This window comes from Falco rusticolus, chromosome 1 (assembly GCF_015220075.1).
Source record: "Falco rusticolus isolate bFalRus1 chromosome 1, bFalRus1.pri, whole genome shotgun sequence".
Classification (NCBI taxonomy): domain Eukaryota; kingdom Metazoa; phylum Chordata; class Aves; order Falconiformes; family Falconidae; genus Falco; species Falco rusticolus.
The window spans coordinates 18116716-18138375 of NC_051187.1; the positions used below are offsets into that span (position 1 = coordinate 18116716).

Genomic DNA, 21660 nt, shown 5'->3' on the forward strand with positions numbered 1-21660 from the left:
AAAAAGTCGGAGTGCGGAATTTTTCCAGTTTATTCTCAGAATATTCACTACAAGCACCAACAGGCCTCAGCGGCTGCCAACACTACCGATTTTGCCTACTTTTCTCTGTGAAAGTTTTACATCAAGAAAGATTACAAACCAGACAGCGTGCCTGACACGGACAACATCGGTAATTACTCCCTGTATTCCCAGCCATTATTCCACTAGCAAAAGCAGAGCAACTTCATTCCGACAGAATAAACCCTGAACCATTACTTCCAAAGGCAATTTCTCATCAAAAGCTAATTGCAAACCATGATACACTTATTTTAAGTTCCTGCCCAGCACCTCAGCAGGCAGTGCAGCGCTGCTCCGCACCCTGCGGCACAGCCCCGGTCCCACCCGCAACGGGGAAGGCAGGAAACCACCATGTCAATGAGGTGACCCTAGTGAGAAATGCACCACGGCTTCCAAGGGGGGACATTTCACCTCAAAAACTGGGGAAACACCTTGGAATGAAAACGGGGTTTGTTCCAGACAAGAATATTCAAGTGCTTTAGCGAGATAATTTCTCTGTTCCCAATAATCAGGCATTCGCTACGACAGCTGAACTGCTCAAGTTCCACATACACAGCCCCCCGCCTTCAGCTGACACATTTCCGCTGCAGCGGGGTACCTGCTGCACTCACAGCTACCCAAAAACCTCTTCTCTAAGCTGCAAATCCAGGATGGCTAAAGCCAGTTAGAGAACTAGATACTGTAACAAATCCAGCAACCTCTTTTTTCAAGTATAGCAACAGCACAGAAATGTGCTGTTTGCCTCTTAACTGGTGACCCCCGGTTTTGAAGCCACGTGCTCACCCTGCTCCTTACTGCCCAGCTTAACTGTTTTCTGTTTTAAGGGGAACATGCCATTTGCCTGGAAGGAGAGAGCAGCAGTAAGAGACACAAGCTTAAATCAAAGAAACCAACAAGCATGGGACATCATGGCACCCTCTTACTGGAAGAGGTAACGCAACACGTTACATAGGATTAGCATTTTTCTCAGATGAAAACCAAGGCAGGAAGGAGCAGTCCAGTCCTTTTCTCCAGCTAAGCTGAAGCCTTCTTCATTTTCTGTGCAGCAAACCATTTGTCGCTGTTGTCTTCTGCCATGGCCTGCACAAAGAAAAGCATTAACATGTTCAGAACAGCAGCGGAGTCACCAGACACCTGGCTGCTCACACTCACCAGCCTGTCCCACAAAGCCAGACTGATCACAAGGACACTTTATAATTTGGAGGAAACCCACCCTAAAGGATTTTTTGGGGATTTTGGGGATTTTTAAACACATACTAGTATGGAATAGACACTGAAACCCAATGCTCTCTGCTGCAGCAAATCAATAGATGATCTGGTAATACAAGGGCAAAACAAGACAGTTTAAACATGGCCTTCCCACACAGCTCTCGTTCCACACCAGAACCCCTCCACCTTGGGAGATGTCCAGCTGTGCTGATGTTACCGCAGCTCAAAAATCATTTTCTGCAGTAACTGACACCAAAGCATTGTTAACGTGTCTGGTAACACATGCCACCACCCAGATGCCCCGAGGGCGAGGCTGGAAAACTCTAGCCAGGACACTAAGTGAACTTTAAAAAATTATTTGTCTTCTTTAGCAATACCGTACAATTTGCTTCTCAGAAAAACTCCATGTGGAGCAAAAATTAGATTCTACGGGCACCTGTAACAAGGAAGAAAACAAATGAGCAGGCAGCATTACTTACATCGTCTAACAACTTGTCACCATTAGGGTCCACCTTGGACAGATCTCTAAATGCTTCATCTCCCACAAAACAGATTTCATGGCCATCCTAAACAGAGTTTAAGAGCAGGTAAGTTAGATAAACAGCAGAGAGAAATTTAAATCAAATTTAATCACTATTTCCAAGATTACTCACAGGATCAGCCAAAATAATCACTTGCACTGTGGCTTTGCCAGGTGTGTCCAAGCTAACCAGAGGCGTTAAAATTTTCTGATTCTCTTTTTTCATCAGTGCTTCAATGTTTGGCAACTTAAACAGAAAACAAAACAAAAATCAACCCTAGTCAGATGAAGCTCAGATGCATCCAGGTTATTCTCATTTACAGTTCCCCATTACCCACAACTCCATTGCATTCCCACTGCAAAAAATAGAAATAAATTATCTGCTCTGTATTGTTTTGTTCACATCTGAGCTGGTTTGCTAATACTGGAAATTAAACTTCCCACTAGTCAATTCTAGGAAATTAAAAGAGTAAGAGAAATGTGATCATTACCTCTTCCTTTGCACAGGAGAAGGCAATCCGCCCAAACGCTGTCCCGTGATCCACCACTCCTCCAACACTCTTCAACTCCAGCTTACACTGGAAAAGGAAAGCCTGACTCACAAGGACGCTGTTCTCAGTGCTACATTCGCTCCAACTTTTCACTGATGCTGATGATTTCAAAATCACCCATATGTGTATTTTCTGGCAAGCCAGAATTACCAAAGCAAACCACAGCTCTTTTTAATAAAATGCACTTAAGCATACAGAAGCTTTAATTAAAATGCACAGAATTAAGTGCACAGTTACGTTACTTAAGAGCTTTTTTCCCTTTAAGATTCTGTTTTCACGAAACGAGAGGTTTCTATGATGAGACACAACTCAAAGATCAGAACTAGAAAGCTTTCTAAGGACTAACCTGGTTATCTGCATAGCCTAGCAAAGCCCTTTGTTTCTCCTCATCCTTCTCATATATTTTCATCCCGAGCAAATCAGACCAGTAGTTAACAGACTTCTGCAGATCGGAGACACCGAGGGTTACCTTTAGCACAGGATCTTGAAGATTGCAATAATTTGGAATTAGTTACAAATATATTGTAGTTTTAAGCTCACGGTTTTACATTCTTGAGACGTAACGAAGAAATAACAAAAACATGCTCCATTTCATAAAATGCTATTGAGACAAATGCACAGCCCGTTCTAACACCCAACTCTGAAATCTCTCTCGAACACCTGCAGGAGTGAGTGGGTATGTTTCACCTTGCTTGAGCTGTTCTTTGTCTTCCAAGTAGAATTTATAACCCCCTGGGGCTTCAGCTTCAAAAATACCAGTCGTGACTTCTTTGAGGGGCCACCCCATCTTCTTAGCATTGTTGACAGCTTGGCTGGACACAAGTGTTATGCCCTAGTGAGAACAGAACAGACAGATGCAAAATCCATAGGGTGGATGCTGACTAAGTCCCACCTTTCAGTAGTCTGCCTCTACAAACGACCAGAAACAAATCAGATTACTTTTTATAACAGATGGACCATATGATCTCCTGAGAGCTGCTCTTACTCCTACAAAATAAGCTTAACCTTAGGCACATCCCACATGTGTTTGGAATGTGTTTATTTACTTCTTTCTTATCGGAAGAAATGTGAAAAGCAAAAGTAATTTTAAACCCTAATTCAGTGCATTGTACAGAAGTGGAAAACCAAGTTCCTAACTGTTCTACCAGGTTAGGCAGACATCCGTGGCTCGAAGCCGCTGCTCCCTGACACCCTGCAAACTAGAGGAAGAACATTAGCTCAGGGGAAACAACGAGCATATACTCATAGATGAAACATGAGATCTTCATTGGCTCTCAGCTAGTAAACAACGAAGAAATAAGTAATAACAAATAAAAAAGTGTTTTCCTGCAGCAAGATACTTCTTAGCTAACCATTCCACACTGGATTTGGCAGCAAATACCAGCTGTCCCACACACACAGTAGCTAAGAGATGGAGCTCAAGGAAGTGCTTCCTGGATCCTATGTGAGCAAAAAGCTGCTCTAGTTTCTGCTCTTCCAACTTGGAGACAATTAAAAAAGCAAGGGTAAAAAGCATTTAAAGGACCAAACAGCATAAAAAAAGCAGCTGGTAACAATCTGTATGCCAAAAAAACTCCTAATCACAAAGAGTAAAAAACGTTTATCATAAGATGACAGAATTTGATGCCAAGTCGGGTACCCACCAGAAAGTCATTGCCCAGGCGATATTCTCCAATACCGTAATTGTAAGTCAATTCTGCGACAAAGTGATCATCTTCTGGCCCATAGCCCACCATTGTTTTGCTCCATTTTCCGTCATAAGGGCTGCAACATCCAGATTTAATTCTCATGAGTATTAGAAATAAACACCAAGAACCGCAAGTATTAGTGTTTCAAGGAAGAACTGCATTTCTAGAGGAAACAAATGGCACAAGCAATCCAGTAACCTCCCACCAAGTAGAAGCCGATACCTGTGAAGAATTCTCATTGCAGCTCAGCATGCAGCAGACAGGCATCCCCCCAGAGTCACTAGTTCTGACCTTGGGCTGTCATTCACAACCATACAACAAAAGCGATTCTACCTCCTTCTTAACAGCTTACATTTTAAGAGCACATGCTGCTCATTAGTGGGAATTACATGAGCACTTCCTTATTGCAAAGTAGGAAAAGCAAGTAGTTAGGCAGATTGGAGGATTGCTTTAATTTGTAGACAGGCAAAAAAGCCTTTGGGGCTACCAGGAGGGATTTTTAACTCAATACCCTCTATAAACCCATGCACGTAAAATACCAATGTAACTGAATGTAATTCCAGGAGAGTTCAGAAATAATTTTACAAAGTTCAGTACCAGCCTATAGGTGCAATACAGCAATACTGGTGTTTCAGTGTAAACACCATACCAATGCAAAAAGGGGAACCGTTGCTTGCAAGGGAAGTACTTTCGGGAAAAAAAGACAAGTAAGCGACCCCAACACCTTTTTTACCTGTAAAATACCACTGCGTGGCTGGTGAGGGCTGGCAGGTGTTTTGTGAGAACAGAGGAGCGGGGAGGGAGCCAGGGCACTCACCCGTTGCAGCTGGCTTTGCAGCCCTCCTCGAACTCCTCGTGCCTCAGCACCTGAGGGACGGGGCGAAAGAAGTGAGCGCGGACACGGCCCTTCCCTGCCACCTCAGCAGCGCCGGCGGAGCCAGGGGCGAGGTCCGGAGGAGGCGACGGAGCCCGGAGCCCTTCACGACTGCCGGGGCCTCGCCCGTCGAGGTGGGGAAGCCCCCTGCCCCCCCGCAGCGCCGGCCCGGCCCGGGGAGCCCCGGGGCTTCCGTGGCTGAGGAGGGCGGCCGCTCCCGCCGCTTCCCCCCTCGGGGCTCCGGCCCTGCCGCTTTTCCCCCTCGGGATCCCGCCGTTCCCCCCCTTCGCGGTCCCAGACACGCCGCTCTCCCCCCCGTCAGGGCCCCGCCTCAGGGGCCCGGCCCGGCCCCGCCGCTCTCCCCCCGCCTCGGGGGCCCGGCCCGGCTCCGCCGCTCTCCCCCCGCCTCGGGGCTCACGCTCATGCCCAGCAGCTCCCGGTAGAACCGCGCAGTCCGGCCGCGATCGCCCACTTTGAAGACGAAGTGCAGCGCCCGCCGAGCCGCCATGCCGGAGGGTGACGCCACGGGCGCGCCCGCGCGCAGCGGTGACGCCGCAAGATGGCGGCGCTGGGGCGGCTGTGCCGCTGGCTGCCGCGGCCCGGCGGCCCGGGGGAGGCGGGGGGGGCGCGGCGCGGGGTGCGGGCGCTGCGGCGGAGCCCCGTGCGGGTGCTGCCGCCGCAGAAGGAGCGGGCCGAGGCGGCCGAGGTGCAGCGGAGCCCCGGGGCGCGGCCCCCCCCGCCGCCGCCAGCGGTGGAGCGGAGCGCGGCCGGGCCGGGGCTGTGGTACGAGAAGGCGGCGGTCGGTGACAGGAGGCTGGGGTGAGGCTGGGCACCGCCGCGGGGGGGGCTGGGCACGGGCCCGGGGGGCTGCCCCGCGCTGAGACCCCCGCAGAGCCGCCCGCTGCCACAGCTGCAGAGTTGGGGGCAAATTCCAGCATTTGGGGGGCTGGGCTGAGGCTGGTACCGGAACCGGCCCCGCCAGCCGCGCTGCGGGCACCCGGGCGTGCCGAGGGAAGGCCTGGGGGCTGGCCGCCGTCAGGCCGAAGGCCTTGTTGGCGTCACGGCTGTTTTCTCTCCGTTAATTTCTCCACAGAAAAGTGGTGACCATCGCCAAGTCGAAGAAGTTTCGGGACCGCCACGGGAAGGTCCTGCTGGAGGGTCACAGGCTGATCAGGGACGCCCTGGAGGCAGGAGCTGTGCTCCAGTCTCTCTTCTTCAGCACTGTGGGGCAGCTGAACGAGCTGCCCCAGGCAAAGCTGAAAGGAGCCAACTTAATTAAAGTGAAATTTGAAGATATTAAGAGCTGGTCTGACCTCGTAACTCCTCAGGGGCTGATAGGTAAGCTGCCTTGAGAGCAGTCACAGCGCTACTCAAAGGGAAACCTATTTCACACTTCGTAAGCAGATAACGACTCTATAACCTTCCCCTAGATGTTCTGGCAGTGTGTCAAGGGGTCTAATTTGAGAGAATTCCCTTTTATTCGTCCTGCTGCAGTAACTGTGAAAGTGGCTTCTAGAGTGCATTGAAGGTGCTAATGCTCATTTTTAATAGCACGTTGCTCCGGCTCTGCTGGGAGATAGTTCTCCTTGTAAAGCGACAAACTCTTCTCAAACTTCTTTTAAGAGGTGCTTTCGGCAGCACATCTTTAGTGAGATTTGGGCCAACTAAATCAGAGAGAGCTCTCTCCTTGGGGTGTGTTAGGCAGAAGCCTGTCAGCACTTTGTCTCCTCAGGGGTCTTTTCCAAGCCTGACCATGCCAAGATGTCTTACCCTGTCGCTCAGCTAACCAGCTCCTTGCCACTGCTCCTCATCTGTGACAATATCCGAGATCCGGGAAACCTGGGAACCATTCTGAGATCTGCAGCAGGAGCGGGCTGTGAGAAAGTGCTGCTCACCAAAGGTAACAGCCTTTCCCTGGGGAAAAAACAGTTTAGTTTCAGTAATTTGGGGGTAAGGCAGGGAGTAAGAGGTTCTTGAAGATGTTGTTCCCATGAGTGTGTAAGCAGTGCCCGTCACAGCCATGACTGGGTGCAGGAACAGCGACTGTGAATCCCATCTTTGTGTGGGGGCTGCTGCATTGTCACTGTTTTCCCCCCTTCCATTTCAGGCTGTGTGGATCCGTGGGAGCCAAAGGTTCTCCGTGCGGGCATGGGGGCTCACTTCCGTCTGCCTGTCATTGCCAACCTGGACTGGGAATTTGTTCCCAAAAACCTTCCTGCCGGTATCCGGGTCTGCGTGGCTGACAACAAAGACCCAAGCGCTCAGGCCAAGGCCATGCCTACGCCGAGAGGAGCTGGCAGGGATGGCTCTGCTCCCCACAACCCAAAGGTTCCTGTGAAATCCAAACCCAAGGATGAGGAGGGAACAGCAGATGTCTGCATCCCAGAGGTGGCTGCACAGTATTACTACGAGAACTGGACGCAGACTCCAGTGGCCGTGGTGATTGGCGGAGAGACCCACGGTCTGAGTCCAGACGCAATTCACCTCGCTGCCAGCACAGGGGGGAAGAGACTGGTCATTCCCGTGGTGCCAGGCATGGACAGCTTGAATTCCGCTATTGCTGCTGGCATTGTGCTGTTTGAGGGGAAGAGGCAGTTGCAGTGGAGGCACAAGCAGGAAGATGAGAGGCAGAAGTTCCCTGTAGTGGGCTAAACTGCTGAGGTTTGGGTGCTGAAGAAGCATCTCGTCCCCTTGGCGTGCTGTAGAGTTAATAAAACAGCAGCTCGGGCTGTTTGGTTTGCATTAAATGAGTATCAAACAACTCTTGATGGTGCTGGAGCTGTGCCTCGGTGAGTGACTCCCAGGCCAGCCTGCGGGGGGGCTCTGGCCGCACGGTGATGCTAGTGAGAAAGGAAAAGCCAGCGGGTGAGAGCGCTCGCCTCTCCCGCAGCCGTTCCCGCTGCCTGGCTTTTCTCACTCTCTCACCCAGCAGATCTGGGGAGGCCTTGGATACCTCGCTGTGGGGTCAGGGTGCAGCTGCTGCAGCAGTGTTTCCGCTGGCCCAGCCAGGGTGCTGCTGACAGCATGTGTCCTTCCTCTGGCAGCACAGGGGCTGTGTGGCGTGGCCGCTGCTAGTGGTTTTGGGGTCAGAAAGGCCAAAGCAAGGTTTGCTTACCCAAACCCTGTGCTCTAACCAGCGATGAGAGCAGCAAACCAACCCTGCTGCAGGTGCCTGCTGCACACCGGGCTGGCCCCAGCGTCTCTGAGCTCTGGCATTTGTGACTCTGCTGCTGCCAGGAGGTGGAAGGGTCTGTCCCTGTGCAGCCACCTTAGCACCTCTCGCTCCGGCAGCTGGGTCTTGGCACAGATGAGTTATGAATGACAAGGGGAAGCGTGGAAAAGGAGCTGTGGGCACTGCTGTCCATCTGAGGGGCGCTGGGCCCCAGGGAAGGAGACCGCTAGGCCTGCCTGCTCCTTCCTGAGGGTAACAGCTCTGCTTGCAACAGCCCACCTCCGTGGGACTGGGACGCACCACACAGCCCTGGTCACGCTGGAGGCTCCCACCCAGGCTGCACAATGCTCTCCGCATTGCTGGCAGCTGCATGTCCTGCAGCTATGCTGCCTGCCACCCGCCTTGCTGTGCATTTAAAAATGCCTCCTCTGTGCTGGTTGCCAGTCACACAACCAGCAACTTACTGCCAGCCCACTCTGCTGGCTCCAGTTTTATGTTACTACACTGAAATCTGTTATATTGTCTGCTGCAGAAATACCCAGAGATGGAGGTTCAGCCTCTTCCATGCCTAAGCCCCCCCATCTCAGCCGCACACCACGCTGCCCAGGCTGGGGGCGTACTGTGCAGTCAGACAGCACATTACCTCAAGCCTGAAATCACTCCTGCCAAGCAGTTCTATCTCCAGAGGCCAGATCCAGCCCCAGTCTCATCAAATTGATCCAGAATGACCCAGTTCTCAGGCAGAAAATTGCTGCTTTGCTCCAGTTCCTACAGAGCATCTACCAGAGCGTTTGTGACGGTGCTGAGCCCACCGCGTTGCTGGGAGCCTGAATCACAACATCCAGAGTGGAAACACGTTCTCCCTCTCAGCTGCTGCTGCATGACCAAATGCTACAGATCCCCCCAGTTTGTCAAACCCACACCCGTTGCAATTGCCCCCAAACCAGCAGGCACCCACTAAGCACAGGCAGCGCACGTGCCTGGTGATGGTGGAGGCAACTGCTCATCCTCCTCCACCGGCTGAAGTCCGCTCCTGCTCACTGCCAGAGCCCTTAACCCTGCAGCAGAGGGTAACTAACTCACTGAAAAGTTGATTTCCTCAAAAATCTCCAGTAAAGGGGCTAAGAGTTGATTTAGGGTTGATTTAGGGTAGATTTCTTGCAGCCCAGTGCCCAGGGAGGTGCAGCAAGCCACAGCTCCCAACGCTGCCGCCATCCTGCAGCAGCCCACTGGCTGGGGGAGCGGCACCGCACGGGGCACCAACCCCCCGGCCCCAGGACGAGCCAGCCACAGGCAAGTCTGTGCTACACCATGCGATCCCAGCTCAGCCGCCGCAGCGCTGGGAGCTGCCGGCACAAACACCTACCCACGGGGGCTGGCTGAGGGGCTCCTCTTCCACACGGGTCCCAGCTGGGCTCCCTCTCCCCAACAGCGGGACGCGGCAACCGGCACCTCCAGGGACAAGGTTATTATAACAGTTTTATTACAAAGTTCCAATCACCATGTACAGTTTTTACAATGTCACTTTTCAGGGGCTCAGCTGTGCTGCTTGGGTGAGGAAGGGATTATTTTTTTTGTTGGGGGTTTTTTTTTTTTTTTTTGGTTATTTTTTAAAGAACAGCACCATTAATGTTAGGTTTGGGACACACCTACAAAAAACAGCTCAATCAACTAACATAGAGGGGAGAAGACAATTCATACCAGAGAGAGGGGTGAGAGGGGATGGGGAGAGCACAAGGGAGAGAGGAGAGAGGTGAGGGCAGCCTGGTGGTGGTCCTCCTCCTGGCTCAGAGAGGGAGGGAATGAGGGAATACCCACCTGTCCCAGGTGGATGGACCCTGGCACACACAGCCAGCGCTGCCTAAGGCTGTCGGTGCTTGGGGTGGGAGGTGGGAAACCCACCCGGAAAGGTCTCACCCCCAGGAGGAAGAGCTTGGCTGCGCCGTGGTCTTTCAGAGGTTGTCAGCAGTTAAGACTTTGTCTTGGCCTTGTCAGGGCACTTGCGTGGGAAAGAAGGATGGGCCAGGGGTGAAGTGGACAGTTTCCTTATTGCTTCCTTAAAGTCACTTAGTCAGCAGGGGTGGTAGGAAAGAAAAGAAGGGGGAGAAGGAAAAGAAAAGAGCCCCAAGAACCCCATCCACTGCCTGATGCATACGCTGGGAAGAACACCATGCAAAAAGATTTGCCTGCTAGCTAGTGTCGTGTATAAAGTAACGATACGGTAACAGTTCTGGCCTGGTTATTAGAGAATATACCACCATGAAGCACAAGCGAAGTCTCCAAACGCCAACAACTCCCTGCTGAAAGTGCATCTCAAGGAGTTTGCTTAGGAGAAGGATCCACTGCGTAAAACAAGGCACCACAAGAAGGTTGGATACTGGGTTGGGCGTGAGGACACGCTGGAGAATCCACAAGCGGCGGAAGAGAGACCAAGTTTTAAATAATGTCTGTTGGCGCAAAAGCCCCCTTAGATGGGCTCGGGCTTTAGCTTGTCTGCTAGAAAGTCGCTGACAAAGGCTTCCACGATTTCAGGTGTGATCTCCTCCACATCCATCACGTACTTGGCTCGGGCTGACATGTCCAGGATGGTGAGCAGGGGCGCAGCCTCCGGCAGGTTGGTGTAATCCCGCAGGGAGTCGGTCATGTCGTCCTGGAGGCCAAACCAAGAGGGAGAGAGAAGTCACTGGCCCAGCCAGCACACCAGGACCAGTTTGCTGCTTCCTCACCCGTGGTCCAGCCTGGAAGCATCTCCCAAGGCACTGGGCCTTGCACCGGGCCTTGCACCAGCACCGCAGGACCACAAGCGTAGCAGGCAGCACCAACCTTGCTGCCTGCTCTGCCCATCGTTTGTGTCAAAACCAAACCAGGCTGATTTATCCCAAGCTGGGATGGGACCGGGCGCTCCTCCAACCCTTTCCACAAAAGGAACAACAGTTCCCAGCACCTCCAGGCTGACCCACTGCCCCAGGCCACCCCGATCCTCTAGGGCAGGAGTGATTTTGGCATCCGCAGCTCAGGAGCTGGGAACAAGTGCTGAACGTGGGGACTTGCCAGCAGCCTGCCAACACAGCCACGGCCTCACTGCTCACCAGGGGTGGATGCCAAAGGGACCCGGGTGCAAGCCTGGAGCAAACCAGGAAACGGATGGGATGAAGAGCTGTGCTTTGAGCCAACGCTGAGACCCCACCGGCACATCCAAGTGTCTGAGGGCAGGCAAACAGCCACAGGGGTGCTGAGCAGCAGGCGCAGGCTGCCCTCCCTTCAGCACAGCACAGCTCTGGGCAGAGGGAAGAATTTGTCTCCGCCAACGCTTTGCAATGCAAAAAAGCCAGCGCTGGGGCAATTCACTTCCCACTCTCGGCCAAGCTGACCACACGTGGCATCTGAAACTGGGTGTTCCTCTGTGGCCCTTTCCAAGGGCAGTAACAGAAATCAATCAATCTGGTTAGCGGCTGGTGGCTGCACAGCATGTGACGGCGGCGGCTGGCAGGGTAACTCCTGTCGCGCCTCCCCTTCCATTGCAGGGGTTTCTGGCGCAGTCGGACCACGTGGCAGGGAAGGATGAGCGGGGCTGGGCCCACCACCTCAGGGCTGGGGTGCTCAGCCACCCGCCACCCTCCACCCTTCCCACCTCCCGGCACAGGTGTTGGGATGCCTCATCCTTTAGCTGATCACCACAAAGGGACCAAAGAACATTTTTAATCAATGCAAAACCAGCCTAGACGGTGCTGGGAGAGGAATGGGAGGCGCCTGCTCCAGCCGTGGCTGGGCTGCTTTGTGCACGGGGGCTGGCGGAGACCCGAGGCCAGTGCTCCCGGCTATTGAGGTGACGGATGAATGGGACGTGCTGGACGCTCCCCATTCTTCAGCCTGGCCACTGCAGGGACGTCGGGAGCTGGATGAATAGCAGCAATGTTTCAGCTACAGCCGGCAAGCGGGAGAAAAACGCTTCGCAGGCTCTGGGGGAGGGGGGGCAGGTCCTGGACCCTCCCAAAATAGCCTTTCCAACAAGGAGCTTATTCAGGGGCATGGGGCTGAGCTGGGATGCTCAGAGACCCGTTACAGCGGTGGGAGCAGGAGCGCCTGCCCAGAGGGGGCCAACTGGGCTGCGGGAGGCAGTGGAGGGGGGCTTGCCTGGCAAGGGGGGCCAGGGTGCGGTGGTGGGGACCCTTTTGTGCGCAGGGCGGCTCCGGAGGGCCCCACTCACGGCACACTGCGGCTGTGACGTGAGCGTGCAGGGACAGAGCAGGCGCACGGCCATGCAGTGACTGTCACCTGCCCAGGCCCTGAGCAGCGCCTTGGGAGAAGAACTGCAGGCCTGGGGAGGGGCTGGCAGCTTTTTTGACCCTTATACAAAACCTTCCTCATTTGCAAGCCAGCAGCAGCGCAAAGCACCTGAAGCCCCGTTCCCCATTTTCTCCAGCAGATCCCTGGCTCTGAGCACCACAGCCTGCACATGCCCTAAATACCATCCCAGCCACCAACAGTGTGGCCAGCTCAGGAAACAACCCTCGTTTCACAGGGCAACAGGCAAGCAGTGACATGTCCCTGCCAAGACCCAGGGCAGGGCAGAGCGGAGCTGGGATGCCCATGCTGCAGCCAGCAGGGGGAACACACAGCCCCGTGCCACCCCAGCAGCTCCTGCCCTCTCCCAGGGGCAGTTTTGTCTGGCATCACCCCAGCCAGCAGTATCGGGCTGCCTCTTGCAGGCACCCCTTAGGGAAGAGGCTGGAGCACCAGTACCTGCCCTCTTCCCAGCATGGGAAGGAAGGCAGCAGCACCTGAGTGAGGGCAGCACCAGCTGGGCCAGGCTGAAACCCAAACCCTGGCTCCTTTCCCCCTGCCCAGCCAGCTTTCCTACCTGCACAGCCTCTCAGGGTTTGTGGGGGCAGCAGGCAGGGCAGCATGGGGCTGGCAGCCCCAGCTCGGCAGATCCTGCTCTCTCCCACCTCCCCCACCCCCGCTCTGCCCATCCCCAACAGCTCCCACACTCGCTGTCAAGCTTTTCCACCTCTGAGCAAACGTGGCTGGGACCCCTTTGCCAGAAGTAATATCCAGCAATGAGAGCGGGGGACTGAGCCAGGACTCGGGTCTGGGTTTGCTCCATGGTCCCTGACTAGCTGCAGTAGCTCAGTGCCTCAGTTTACCCATCTGAACAATGGTGACAGCAGTACCCAGCCCAGCTCAGTCCTCGTACAAAGACACAGCTCTGCGCTCTCCTCTTGCTTACCTCGCCTGCCACAAAGAAGAGCAATGGTGCCTCCTCTTCTTTGGCTTTGTACTTGGCAATGATTTTTTCAGCTATGGGTTGAATCAGTTGTTTCGCTGCCTCCGACTCTCCATCATCCTCTGAATCTGCAGGGCACAGAGGTGGGGAGACAAAACAAAAGAGGCAAGGCAAAAAGGAGGTTAGGATCAAACGGATGAAAACCGGCCGGGCGCTGGCAGCTCTATCCCACAGCACCACCACGCAGGAAACCAGAGCCTGGATGTGCAGCACAAACTTCAAAGCCCCACGGCTCTGTAGCAATTAGGGAGCAGCTGAAATGTGCTTTTTATGTGAGACAGGGAAACATGTAACAGAAGAGCAGCTCCTGCTCCCCAAATACTTCACTGCTCACTCCCTGGTGCCGTTGCTGAAGCACAGGGACAAACAGGCGCAAAAAAGCTGCTTTGCAGTTTGAGAAGCATCAGCATGTTTTGAAGACCAAACAAATGCACTGATCTGAGGCTGCCTGCCACCCCTGCCCGCCACCCACCATCCCTCCGCCTCGGGACGGCTGCTCAGCAGCTTTTCTGCTTGAGTCTCTGCGGCAGCAGCACTGTGAAGGCAGCTTTGATTTGACAGAGGTAGAGTAGAAAGAGATGGCAACATCAATCAAACACCAGCCACCACTGAAGTTCAAATACTGAGCTGGAAAGAGGAGAGACTGCGTCCTTGAACAGCATCGAGATGAAATGATTTCAATTCAGGGACAACTTTTAGCATTTAAAAAAAAAAATAATAAGTAAGGCAGCAGAAAAGAGGCCCCTGGTCTCCCAGCTTGTGCAGCTCTCGTGGTCCCCTATGTAACCACCTGACACAGCTGGTCCAGCCCCCAGCTGGGACTGGCAATGCCCATGCCTGAAGCGCTCTCTGCCCTTGCTCCACTCGTCCCTGTCCTCCTCTCTGGCTTCTCCAAGCAAAGCAGGCAATGCCAGAGACACTGCACGCTGGATTTCAGGGTCTGTCCTGCGTGCATGACGGTGATAAATACATAGAGTTGTGGGGTGTCTGCAGGGATTGATTCTTACACAAACAGCCGCTGCTGGCAGCACTCCAGGCAGCCCTGCACACTCTGGCTAACCCAGCCCTAAGCTCTCCCGGGAAGGATGTAGACCGGTTGGGATTTATTCACAACTAGCACTGGCTAAGCCTGCCATCTCCTGCACCTACCCTCTCCTGGGGGCATTGCTGCCCATGCAGCACAGACACCAGTCTGCTGGGGGTGTGTCTCCCAGCAGGACACAGGCTGGCCAGGAGCCCTCATCCCCAGTGCCTGCAGCACCAGCTTCACCTCTGCTCCAGCATATCACCAGCAGGTTTCACCGAGGCCACGCATCCCCTCAAGTGTGAGTGAGAGCCCCCGCTGCCAGCCCAACAGCGCTCTCCTGACGAGCTGTTTGCAGCAAGGTGATAGACAAACTTTGCTCGGAGCAAGATAAAAATAACTCTTTCCAGAGGCCTGCAGCGCCAGCCCCTATCAATCATGCTTGGTGTGGCCAGCCAGTCCTCCCCGCGTGAGGAGAGCATTTTTGGCTCTGCGCTCACATCCCCTGCTGGGCTCTGCTGAATAAATAATCAGGGTCAAAAGGAAATCTGAAAGGGAAGAAAGGAAGAGAGTGAGAGCCATGTTATCAGTGCTGCAGAGAAGGGTGTGCTGCTCACAAAGGACATGTGAGGAAGCAGGCCATGAGCCCTGCCCTGGCCCAGGCCCCCTACACAACACCAGCAGGCTCGGGGCATGAAGGGCTTCTTCAGTCAACTCCCACCACAGCTCCACAGAGCACTCATGGAACAGCCGCACTCCCCCCAAGAGCCCAGGACCCCTCGGCTCGCTCCCCTGGATGCTGTGCACACCCCTCTGCCACCCGCCAGGGGCTCAGCCTGCAATGCAGCTCATCCTGGCTATGGCCCTCGCCTGATTTAACTGTCCATCCATTGCTGGCAGGGAAGCAAAGAGGAACAAGCCAGCTGTGCTTCAGATGAGCTCTAGGCCTCTTTCCAACAGCAGGGAGCTTCCCATGTGGGTTAGCAATGGAAGAGGGACAGGAATTTTGGGGAAAAGCCTGCCCTGTCCTGCAGCCAGTGCCCCACAGGGGAATACCCACAGACAAGCTGAGCGCTAAAGAGATTTCTCTGACGGCCACAGCCCTGCTCAGCCTAGGGATTCAAGCCCTGAGCTGCCGTTTCCAGCACAGAGCTGTAATCTCTCCCAGAGATGCTTCCTCTGCCTCCTCTGGAATATCACGTGTGCCTGAAGTCCCTGCTCTAGAAAGCTTTTCCCGTCTCCACCACCACTGGCCATGACAGTGTATTTCTCGTACTTCCCAGCACGATCAGCATTCCTCTCCACAGCTGCCACTAAAGCATCTTTGATACAATAGCTCCTCTCCACTGCAAATTGTTACGCCATTGTAGCCCTCAAGTCGCTGGGTGGGAGACGCGTGGGCACAGGCAGGCTCTGGTAAACCTCTGCGACCCACAGGAGCCCATTTCTCTGGTACGGACAAGGCTTCAAGTCTGTCAGCCCCCTTAAATGCTTTGGGGGACTCCACAGGGACCTCTCTCTCCCTACGGCCTCTCCGGACACGTGAGCGCATAGCACTGCTCTCAGTGATGGAATGGGCTGATGCCCCTTCCCACAGGCAGTGTTACCACCAGACGCAGGTTCTCAGCCCCGTGGCCAGTTCTAGCCGAGCTGGCAGGTAGCCCAGCCCCCATCCCAAGCACAGGCTCTGCTTTCCAAGCAGCAATGCTCCATACCTACAAAGAGAACGAGGCAGGGGCCCTCATTAAGCTGCACAGCATTGGAGTCTGTCAGCTCCAGCACGGGCTTGGGGTGCCAGGGGAACTCATGGCATTCAATATCGTTCAGCACCTCCACCCGCCCCTGCCGCGTGATCACGTCTCCCTTGGAGTCCAGGACGATGAGAGTCGGGATGCCTGCAACGGAAAAAAAACAGGGGGGATCAGCCAAAGCGCAAATCAGCCAGCGACAGGGCGTGGGGAGAAAGGCCTTTTCCTATCGCCTCCAGCTCTGGCAGCAGCCCAGCGAGCATGCTACCTCTCCACAGCTCGCTCACGGTGTAGGAATCGGGGCCCCTGGATCCTGTTTCTGTCCTAGCAGAGCGCTGTAATTCAGCAGGCAGAGCAGGAAGCTGAGAGACAGGCTCTGGCATTGCCTGCCTCTCCCTGCCCGAGTGCAGGCAGGGGTCACTGCCATCTGGCGCTCCCAGATACAAACACCACCAACACAGGGACCCTCCTTGCAAGAACCTCTTGCAAACTGCCAGACAGACATGCCCCCTGCGCAGGAGGCAGGGCAGCGCTGCCCCACAGGCACCACCACCCCAGCACTGAGATGCGCCTGCCGTTGGAAGAGCCCAGTCCCCGGTTCACAGGAACACATGCAAACCTTTTTGCAGGGTGGACCACAGACAACGGCAGCCAGGAAGCAGGGTGTGTTCCTTCCCAGAATATATTTTAGCAGCCACAATCTCTCCCATGAACCCCCGCACCCCTCCAGCACTCAGCGCCAATTGCCCAGCCATTTCCAGAGCACAGGGATGTGTCTGGTGAGTCATGAGCATTATTACCTGCTTCGGACACTGTTTCACACCACCCCAGCCTGGTGAGGCACCCAACACTGCCGGTGGGGGAAAGGCCCCTGGGCTGAGTGGCAGCCACACAGCACTAACCACAGGGATTTAGTGCGCAGGGGCACGGCTCACCCCTGGGAAAAGCCAATACCTACGCCTCTGCAAGCAGAGATGGAGCAGGATCATACCGATCATATAAATTAATGCCAATCAGACTTTGCCACATGGCTAAAACACACACAAATGAAGCTGGCACCCGCCTTACTGGCAGTGGCTGTGGTGTGGGGTCTTACTGTCGAGGCTGCCCTCCACACCCAGCTGCCAGTTTCCAAATCCTGCAGGACTGAACTACAGCTACAAGTAATACTACTGTGGCAGAGCAACCCTGCCCTCAGCCCCCCTGGGATACCCTCAAGGAGCACAGCAGACTGCCGTGCTGAGGCTGGGGTGGAGGCAAGTCTGGGTCTGTCAGGGAACAGCATGCGGGGAAGAGGAGACTTGCTTGCACACTGGTACTGGCTTGTGGATCTCAAGCATGAAATCAGCTTTGTTTCCCCACCTGGGGCCTGGAGATGCTCGTTACTCAGCACAACACACCTCTGCCAGCCCTGGCACAGCACCAAGCAGGCGGCCTCCTGCCCACGGGACGGAGGTCCAGAGTTATTTCCTTCTGCAATTTGGACCCTTGGGAAAGGAAGGAAGATGTGCATTTTGCTTCATTTGGGGGAAAAAATAAATAAACCAAGAGATAATCAGTTAAGTATGTCCCTCAATATGAAGAGGGACAGTAATCTGCCACAACACATCCCTCCTGAGACTAATGAAGCTGTGCAAGAATGTCCAGAGTCTACTGGATCGTTGCACTGGGCAGGACCAGGGACTGGGGGACACTGGATGAGGTTCTGGCCCTTGGGACAAAGCAGCATTCTGCCCTGAGCTACGGGGCTGGAAAGGCCAGTTATAAAGAAGAAGCCTCTGTAAGGGAGGCAAACACACTTGCAGCAGAGATTTAGCACAAGTCACCTATTCTAATGTGGCTGGGCTGTCAGTGGGGCAGGGTGGACACCAGCTGGCGACCATCCCATCTGATAATGCACCGGTGAGGCTTTGCTGCCACAAAACAGTCTGGGTCAAGTCAACAGGAGTGGCTCACGTTGGTGACTTCATCTGGAAAGCACACCATTCCTCTCTCATTGAGGAGACAAAGAAACATCCCACAAGGAAGGAAGAGGGGACAGTTTGGGATCAGGTCCCAAGTGATGAGTGAAGTGACCAATGCTAGTGCCAGGTGCTGCTGTCTGCTTCTCATCACCTGGGCTTCAATCTGCTCACTATCTAGCACCTCCTGCTTCACCCAGCAACATCCCCCAAACCACGATCAGCAAACCGAGGCAACTCAGATCCTCCTGCCCTCATGCTACAGCTCATTTTAAAGCTCATTCATTAGCAATACCCTGCAGAGACATTCTCTGAGCAGGGGGGACCCAGCATGCTTGCCCTTGCCAAACTCCTGGCACTGTGCTCCCATGTTTGTACCACAGTGGGTTACTCACACGCCCTCTGAATTCAAGGCATGTCTCTAGGAAATACATGGCCATCTGTCTGTCCCACGCCTGCCTGCAGGTCCAGGCGAGTGGCTGCATTCCCCTCATTCCAGCCCAGCAGGGTCCTTGCATTCCTGCTGGTTCACTGGGGCTGTGAGCACCCGGCTGGTGCAAGAGCAGCAGCGCAGGAACCGGCCCAATAACTGGGCTTGCAAATCCTAAGGGTATGCCAAGAAAACCATTTTGTATCACAAAAAGGCTTATTCATTACCTGCTGGTATTCAAAATAGCTCTAGGGCAGGGATGGGTTAAACAGACTGTAAGGAATTGGGAAATCTCACTCTGGCTCTACCCTCCAAGGCACAAAGTACTACTGAAGCCAACAGAAGGCACACAGTGATCAGTATCCCGCATGATCTGGATCTTTATCCATTTGTGATTCCCAAACCTGTCCCACATGCCTGTTTTTCCATCCTCTCCAGACCTGCTTTATACATGAGAGACAGGCAAGGAATGTGGGTTCAGCTTGGTACCCTGTCGCCACTCAGCCTGAACGATGCAGCATATACCAAGACAGAGATTTCAAACAAGCTTTGCTGATCTGGAAAAATTAAGGGCCTAATTTAGACACAGATCTGTGAGTGCGATCCCACAGCTATCAGGGACTTCATCCACTATTCAAAGTATTCTGACTTTACCTGATTTGCATATGCGGACACACACCCCAAAGCATCCAGCCACTAAAACCTCCAACTGTGAATACAAAACAGACTCAAGAAAACAAGGAGTCTTTAAGATAATTCATTCTGGGTTTAGCACGTTCTGCAAATGTAAGTAAGACATCAAAAAGCGTGGGGCTGGGTTTTCAATCTGTTAGGAGGTATGTGACACATGCTAGGCCAATTCCTGCACCTTTTACCCTGCACCAGAGGTTTCTCACCAGCCACCAAGTCTGGCTTCCTTTCTGGACCTGCCCGGTGAAAGCTGAAGCAACCCACGTGCTCCCGGTGCTGAGCATCGCTGCCTTGCTCAGCTCCTTCCTGCACATCCCTGCCCACATCCCTGGGGTTAGGACACAGCCTTACCAGGCTCACAGTGGCATCCCATAGGATCAGCCTTGTCTTCCCAGGTGAACCCAGTTACTGCTCCCCTAGCAAACACGTTCTCTTTGCATGGGGGACAGACCAGCAGGACCAGGGGAACCATCCTTAACCTAATTCACACCTGCTAACCCCGATACTTTCCCCTCGGTGCCCCGCTCCCTGCTCATCCCAGTCACTATTTGTTATTTTAGTGCCTTTTGGGGGCTTTGGTAATTTCCCTGAGTTATAACACCAGAATTTACTTATCAAGAAGAATCACAGATCAGACACTCCACAATGAATATTGTATAAGCTTGGATAAGAATTAGCATAGACAAGCTCAGTTTGATTTTATGCATTAGAAAATGGATTTGGTTCCCATGGGGCTAGCATTTTATGAAAACAGAGGGGCCAAATGATTTATTACAGAACCTGGCAACACATCTACCTATTTACATATTAAAACCTATATCTGACATGGAAATCTCATCTGCATTAAGTCTGTTTGGTGAGTAATCAAAATCAACATGAAGCAAACACTCAGAATACACCAACCGCAGGTTGTGTGGTGGGTTTTACTGCTGCTCTTTCAGCCCTTCAGAAGAAAGCTCCAGAAACCTTACGGAAGAAGCTTCCCATAACAGTGACTTACAGGCTGCTCCCAGTAGCTGGGCTGTGGGAGTGACCTGCAAGTGTCTGGGCTAAAGCATTGGGGTAGGGAGAAAACAACAGTTTTTGGAAGTTCCCCCAAGGGACTGCAAATCCCAAAGAGATGCCACGGAGTCCACAGCGAATATTCAGGAACCCAAAAGGTCTCGTAAGATACAGAACAACAAGGGGAGATTCCTATCTAAGCACAAAATTCATCACTGCTCCCCATTCCATCAGGAGACCTAACTCAGGGGATTTCACCTAAGGCAGGACCACACAGACTGGGAGCTGCCTGCATAACAGAATTACTTCTAAGCAGCCACAACACAAACATGACTCTTTCTCAAGATAGTGCTGCACCCAGAAGCAATTTAATATAGGTGGGTACAGTACAGCAGCACAGTGACTGCATATACGTTATGAATAGAGGCATTCAAGTAAACCCAAATAAAGACCAATAACTCAACTTACATTTTATACTGAGTTTTTGAATGCTGTAGGGGCCAACACAGGACTAAAACAACAAGAGATTTGACTGTCTTGCTGCTTTCCACCACAGAAACTTAAAGCCGTCAGGAAAGACAAGCTCTTCTGTTGTTTCAGCTCCTGGCCTTACAAAAACCAGTGGAAAAAACCACCCCATATGCATGCTGTGCTCACAATCCAAGGCACCACCAGGATGGTAACCTGGACACTGAGTGGGCTACGTGCTTTCTTTTGCTGGTGCATAGGTGCAACTCCAAAGGGGGCTTTGAAGATGCTTGGCAGCATCAGAGCCATGCATCTGGGGAAAGGCAGATGAGGTTATATGGGTCTGATTTTTCATTTAGGTGGAATAACCACCAGTGGTGATGAGCTCAGACCACAACACGAGCTTTCTTTGCAGAAAGCCTTCCTTACAGCTGGTGCAGCAGCTTGCTGCAAAAGCCTGACTGCAAACAAGCAGGCAACCTCAAAGTCTGCACACAGGATTCCAATTCGCTGGCTGCACAGGGGTCAACAACAACCTGGAGTCCCTGGGAACAGCACAAGGGTTCACCTCCAGCCCTCTCCCTCGTTTACCGGTGACCCAGCACCCTGCTCCACCCCAGAGCACGGTGGGGAAAGAGAGCCCAGCCCAGCCTTGCAAAGCCCATGGCACACAGGTGGGAAGGCAGGCGGGACAGCAACGCCTCCTGCGCAGGGTGCAAATTAGCCTGCCTGCACATTCCCACACGACTTTGGGATCGCAGTTCATCCTTGTGGAGAAGTTCCCACTTTACAGGAAAACCATGATAGGTAAGCAGAAGGGTTTGCACTCAAACATGCCTAAATCCCAGGGTCAGTGTCCCTGGGAGAGCAGCTGAAATGCAGGGGGTAATATGGGAGCTACCCTGGCAGAGGAAGGGGTCAGGGTGCAGGGGAACAACAAATACTTTTATTTTCAGGTCAGAACACAGTGACGAGAGAC

The 21660-nt window shown here is 53.4% G+C and overlaps 3 protein-coding genes across 5 annotated transcripts in view; 1 reads left to right on the forward strand and 2 right to left on the reverse strand.

Annotated features, from left to right (window-relative positions):
* Positions 1 to 15: 15 nt before the first annotated feature.
* On the reverse strand, positions 16 to 5434 carry GLOD4 (glyoxalase domain containing 4). 2 transcript variants are annotated; one of them, XM_037372238.1, is made up of 9 exons: positions 5318 to 5434; positions 4843 to 4892; positions 3981 to 4101; positions 3025 to 3169; positions 2684 to 2820; positions 2278 to 2364; positions 1920 to 2033; positions 1746 to 1832; positions 16 to 1137 (listed from the first exon to the last, which is right to left on the reverse strand). In XM_037372238.1, exons 1-9 carry the CDS (start codon positions 5405 to 5407, stop codon positions 1072 to 1074), a joined length of 897 nt encoding a protein of 298 aa, XP_037228135.1. In that variant the 5' UTR covers positions 5408 to 5434; the 3' UTR covers positions 16 to 1071. The 2 variants fall into 2 exon arrangements, with proteins under 2 accessions (XP_037228135.1, XP_037228137.1); XM_037372240.1 differs by lacking the exon at positions 5318 to 5434 and having other exon boundaries at positions 4759 to 4855.
* Positions 5435 to 5445: 11 nt separating this feature from the next.
* MRM3 (mitochondrial rRNA methyltransferase 3) lies at positions 5446 to 7660 on the forward strand. The gene is made up of 4 exons (XM_037372230.1): positions 5446 to 5718; positions 5993 to 6237; positions 6632 to 6799; positions 7007 to 7660. The coding sequence occupies exons 1-4, from the start codon at positions 5459 to 5461 to the stop codon at positions 7549 to 7551; spliced, it is 1218 nt and encodes a 405-aa protein (XP_037228127.1). The 5' UTR covers positions 5446 to 5458; the 3' UTR covers positions 7552 to 7660.
* A 1872-nt stretch (positions 7661 to 9532) lies between these two features.
* NXN (nucleoredoxin) overlaps positions 9533 to 21660 on the reverse strand; it is a 54022-nt gene continuing 41894 nt past the window's right edge. For both annotated transcript variants that reach the window (XM_037372245.1, XM_037372246.1), the window contains exons 6-8: positions 16098 to 16277; positions 13302 to 13426; positions 9533 to 10721 (exon numbers count right to left, since the gene is read on the reverse strand). In XM_037372245.1, the coding sequence (XP_037228142.1) occupies positions 10539 to 10721; positions 13302 to 13426; positions 16098 to 16277 (488 nt within the window). In that variant the 3' untranslated portion in view covers positions 9533 to 10538. The remainder of the gene's footprint in view (positions 10722 to 13301; positions 13427 to 16097; positions 16278 to 21660) is intronic.

Excerpts from the sequence above, each read along its gene's own strand:
- GLOD4 (XM_037372238.1), bottom strand. The coding sequence starts at position 5,407 with ATGGCGGCTCGGCGGGCGCTGCACTTCGTCTTCAAAGTGGGCGATCGC. Across the intron at positions 3,170-3,980 it reads GCCTGGGCAATGACTTTCTG|GGCATAACACTTGTGTCCAG; the intron begins GTGGGTACCCGA and ends TGTTCTCACTAG. Across the intron at positions 2,821-3,024 it reads CAAAGAACAGCTCAAGCAAG|ATCCTGTGCTAAAGGTAACC; the intron begins GTGAAACATACC and ends GCAATCTTCAAG.
- MRM3 (XM_037372230.1), top strand. The coding sequence starts at position 5,459 with ATGGCGGCGCTGGGGCGGCTGTGCCGCTGGCTGCCGCGGCCCGGCGGC. Across the intron at positions 6,238-6,631 it reads AACTCCTCAGGGGCTGATAG|GGGTCTTTTCCAAGCCTGAC; the intron begins GTAAGCTGCCTT and ends TTGTCTCCTCAG. Across the intron at positions 6,800-7,006 it reads GAAAGTGCTGCTCACCAAAG|GCTGTGTGGATCCGTGGGAG; the intron begins GTAACAGCCTTT and ends CTTCCATTTCAG.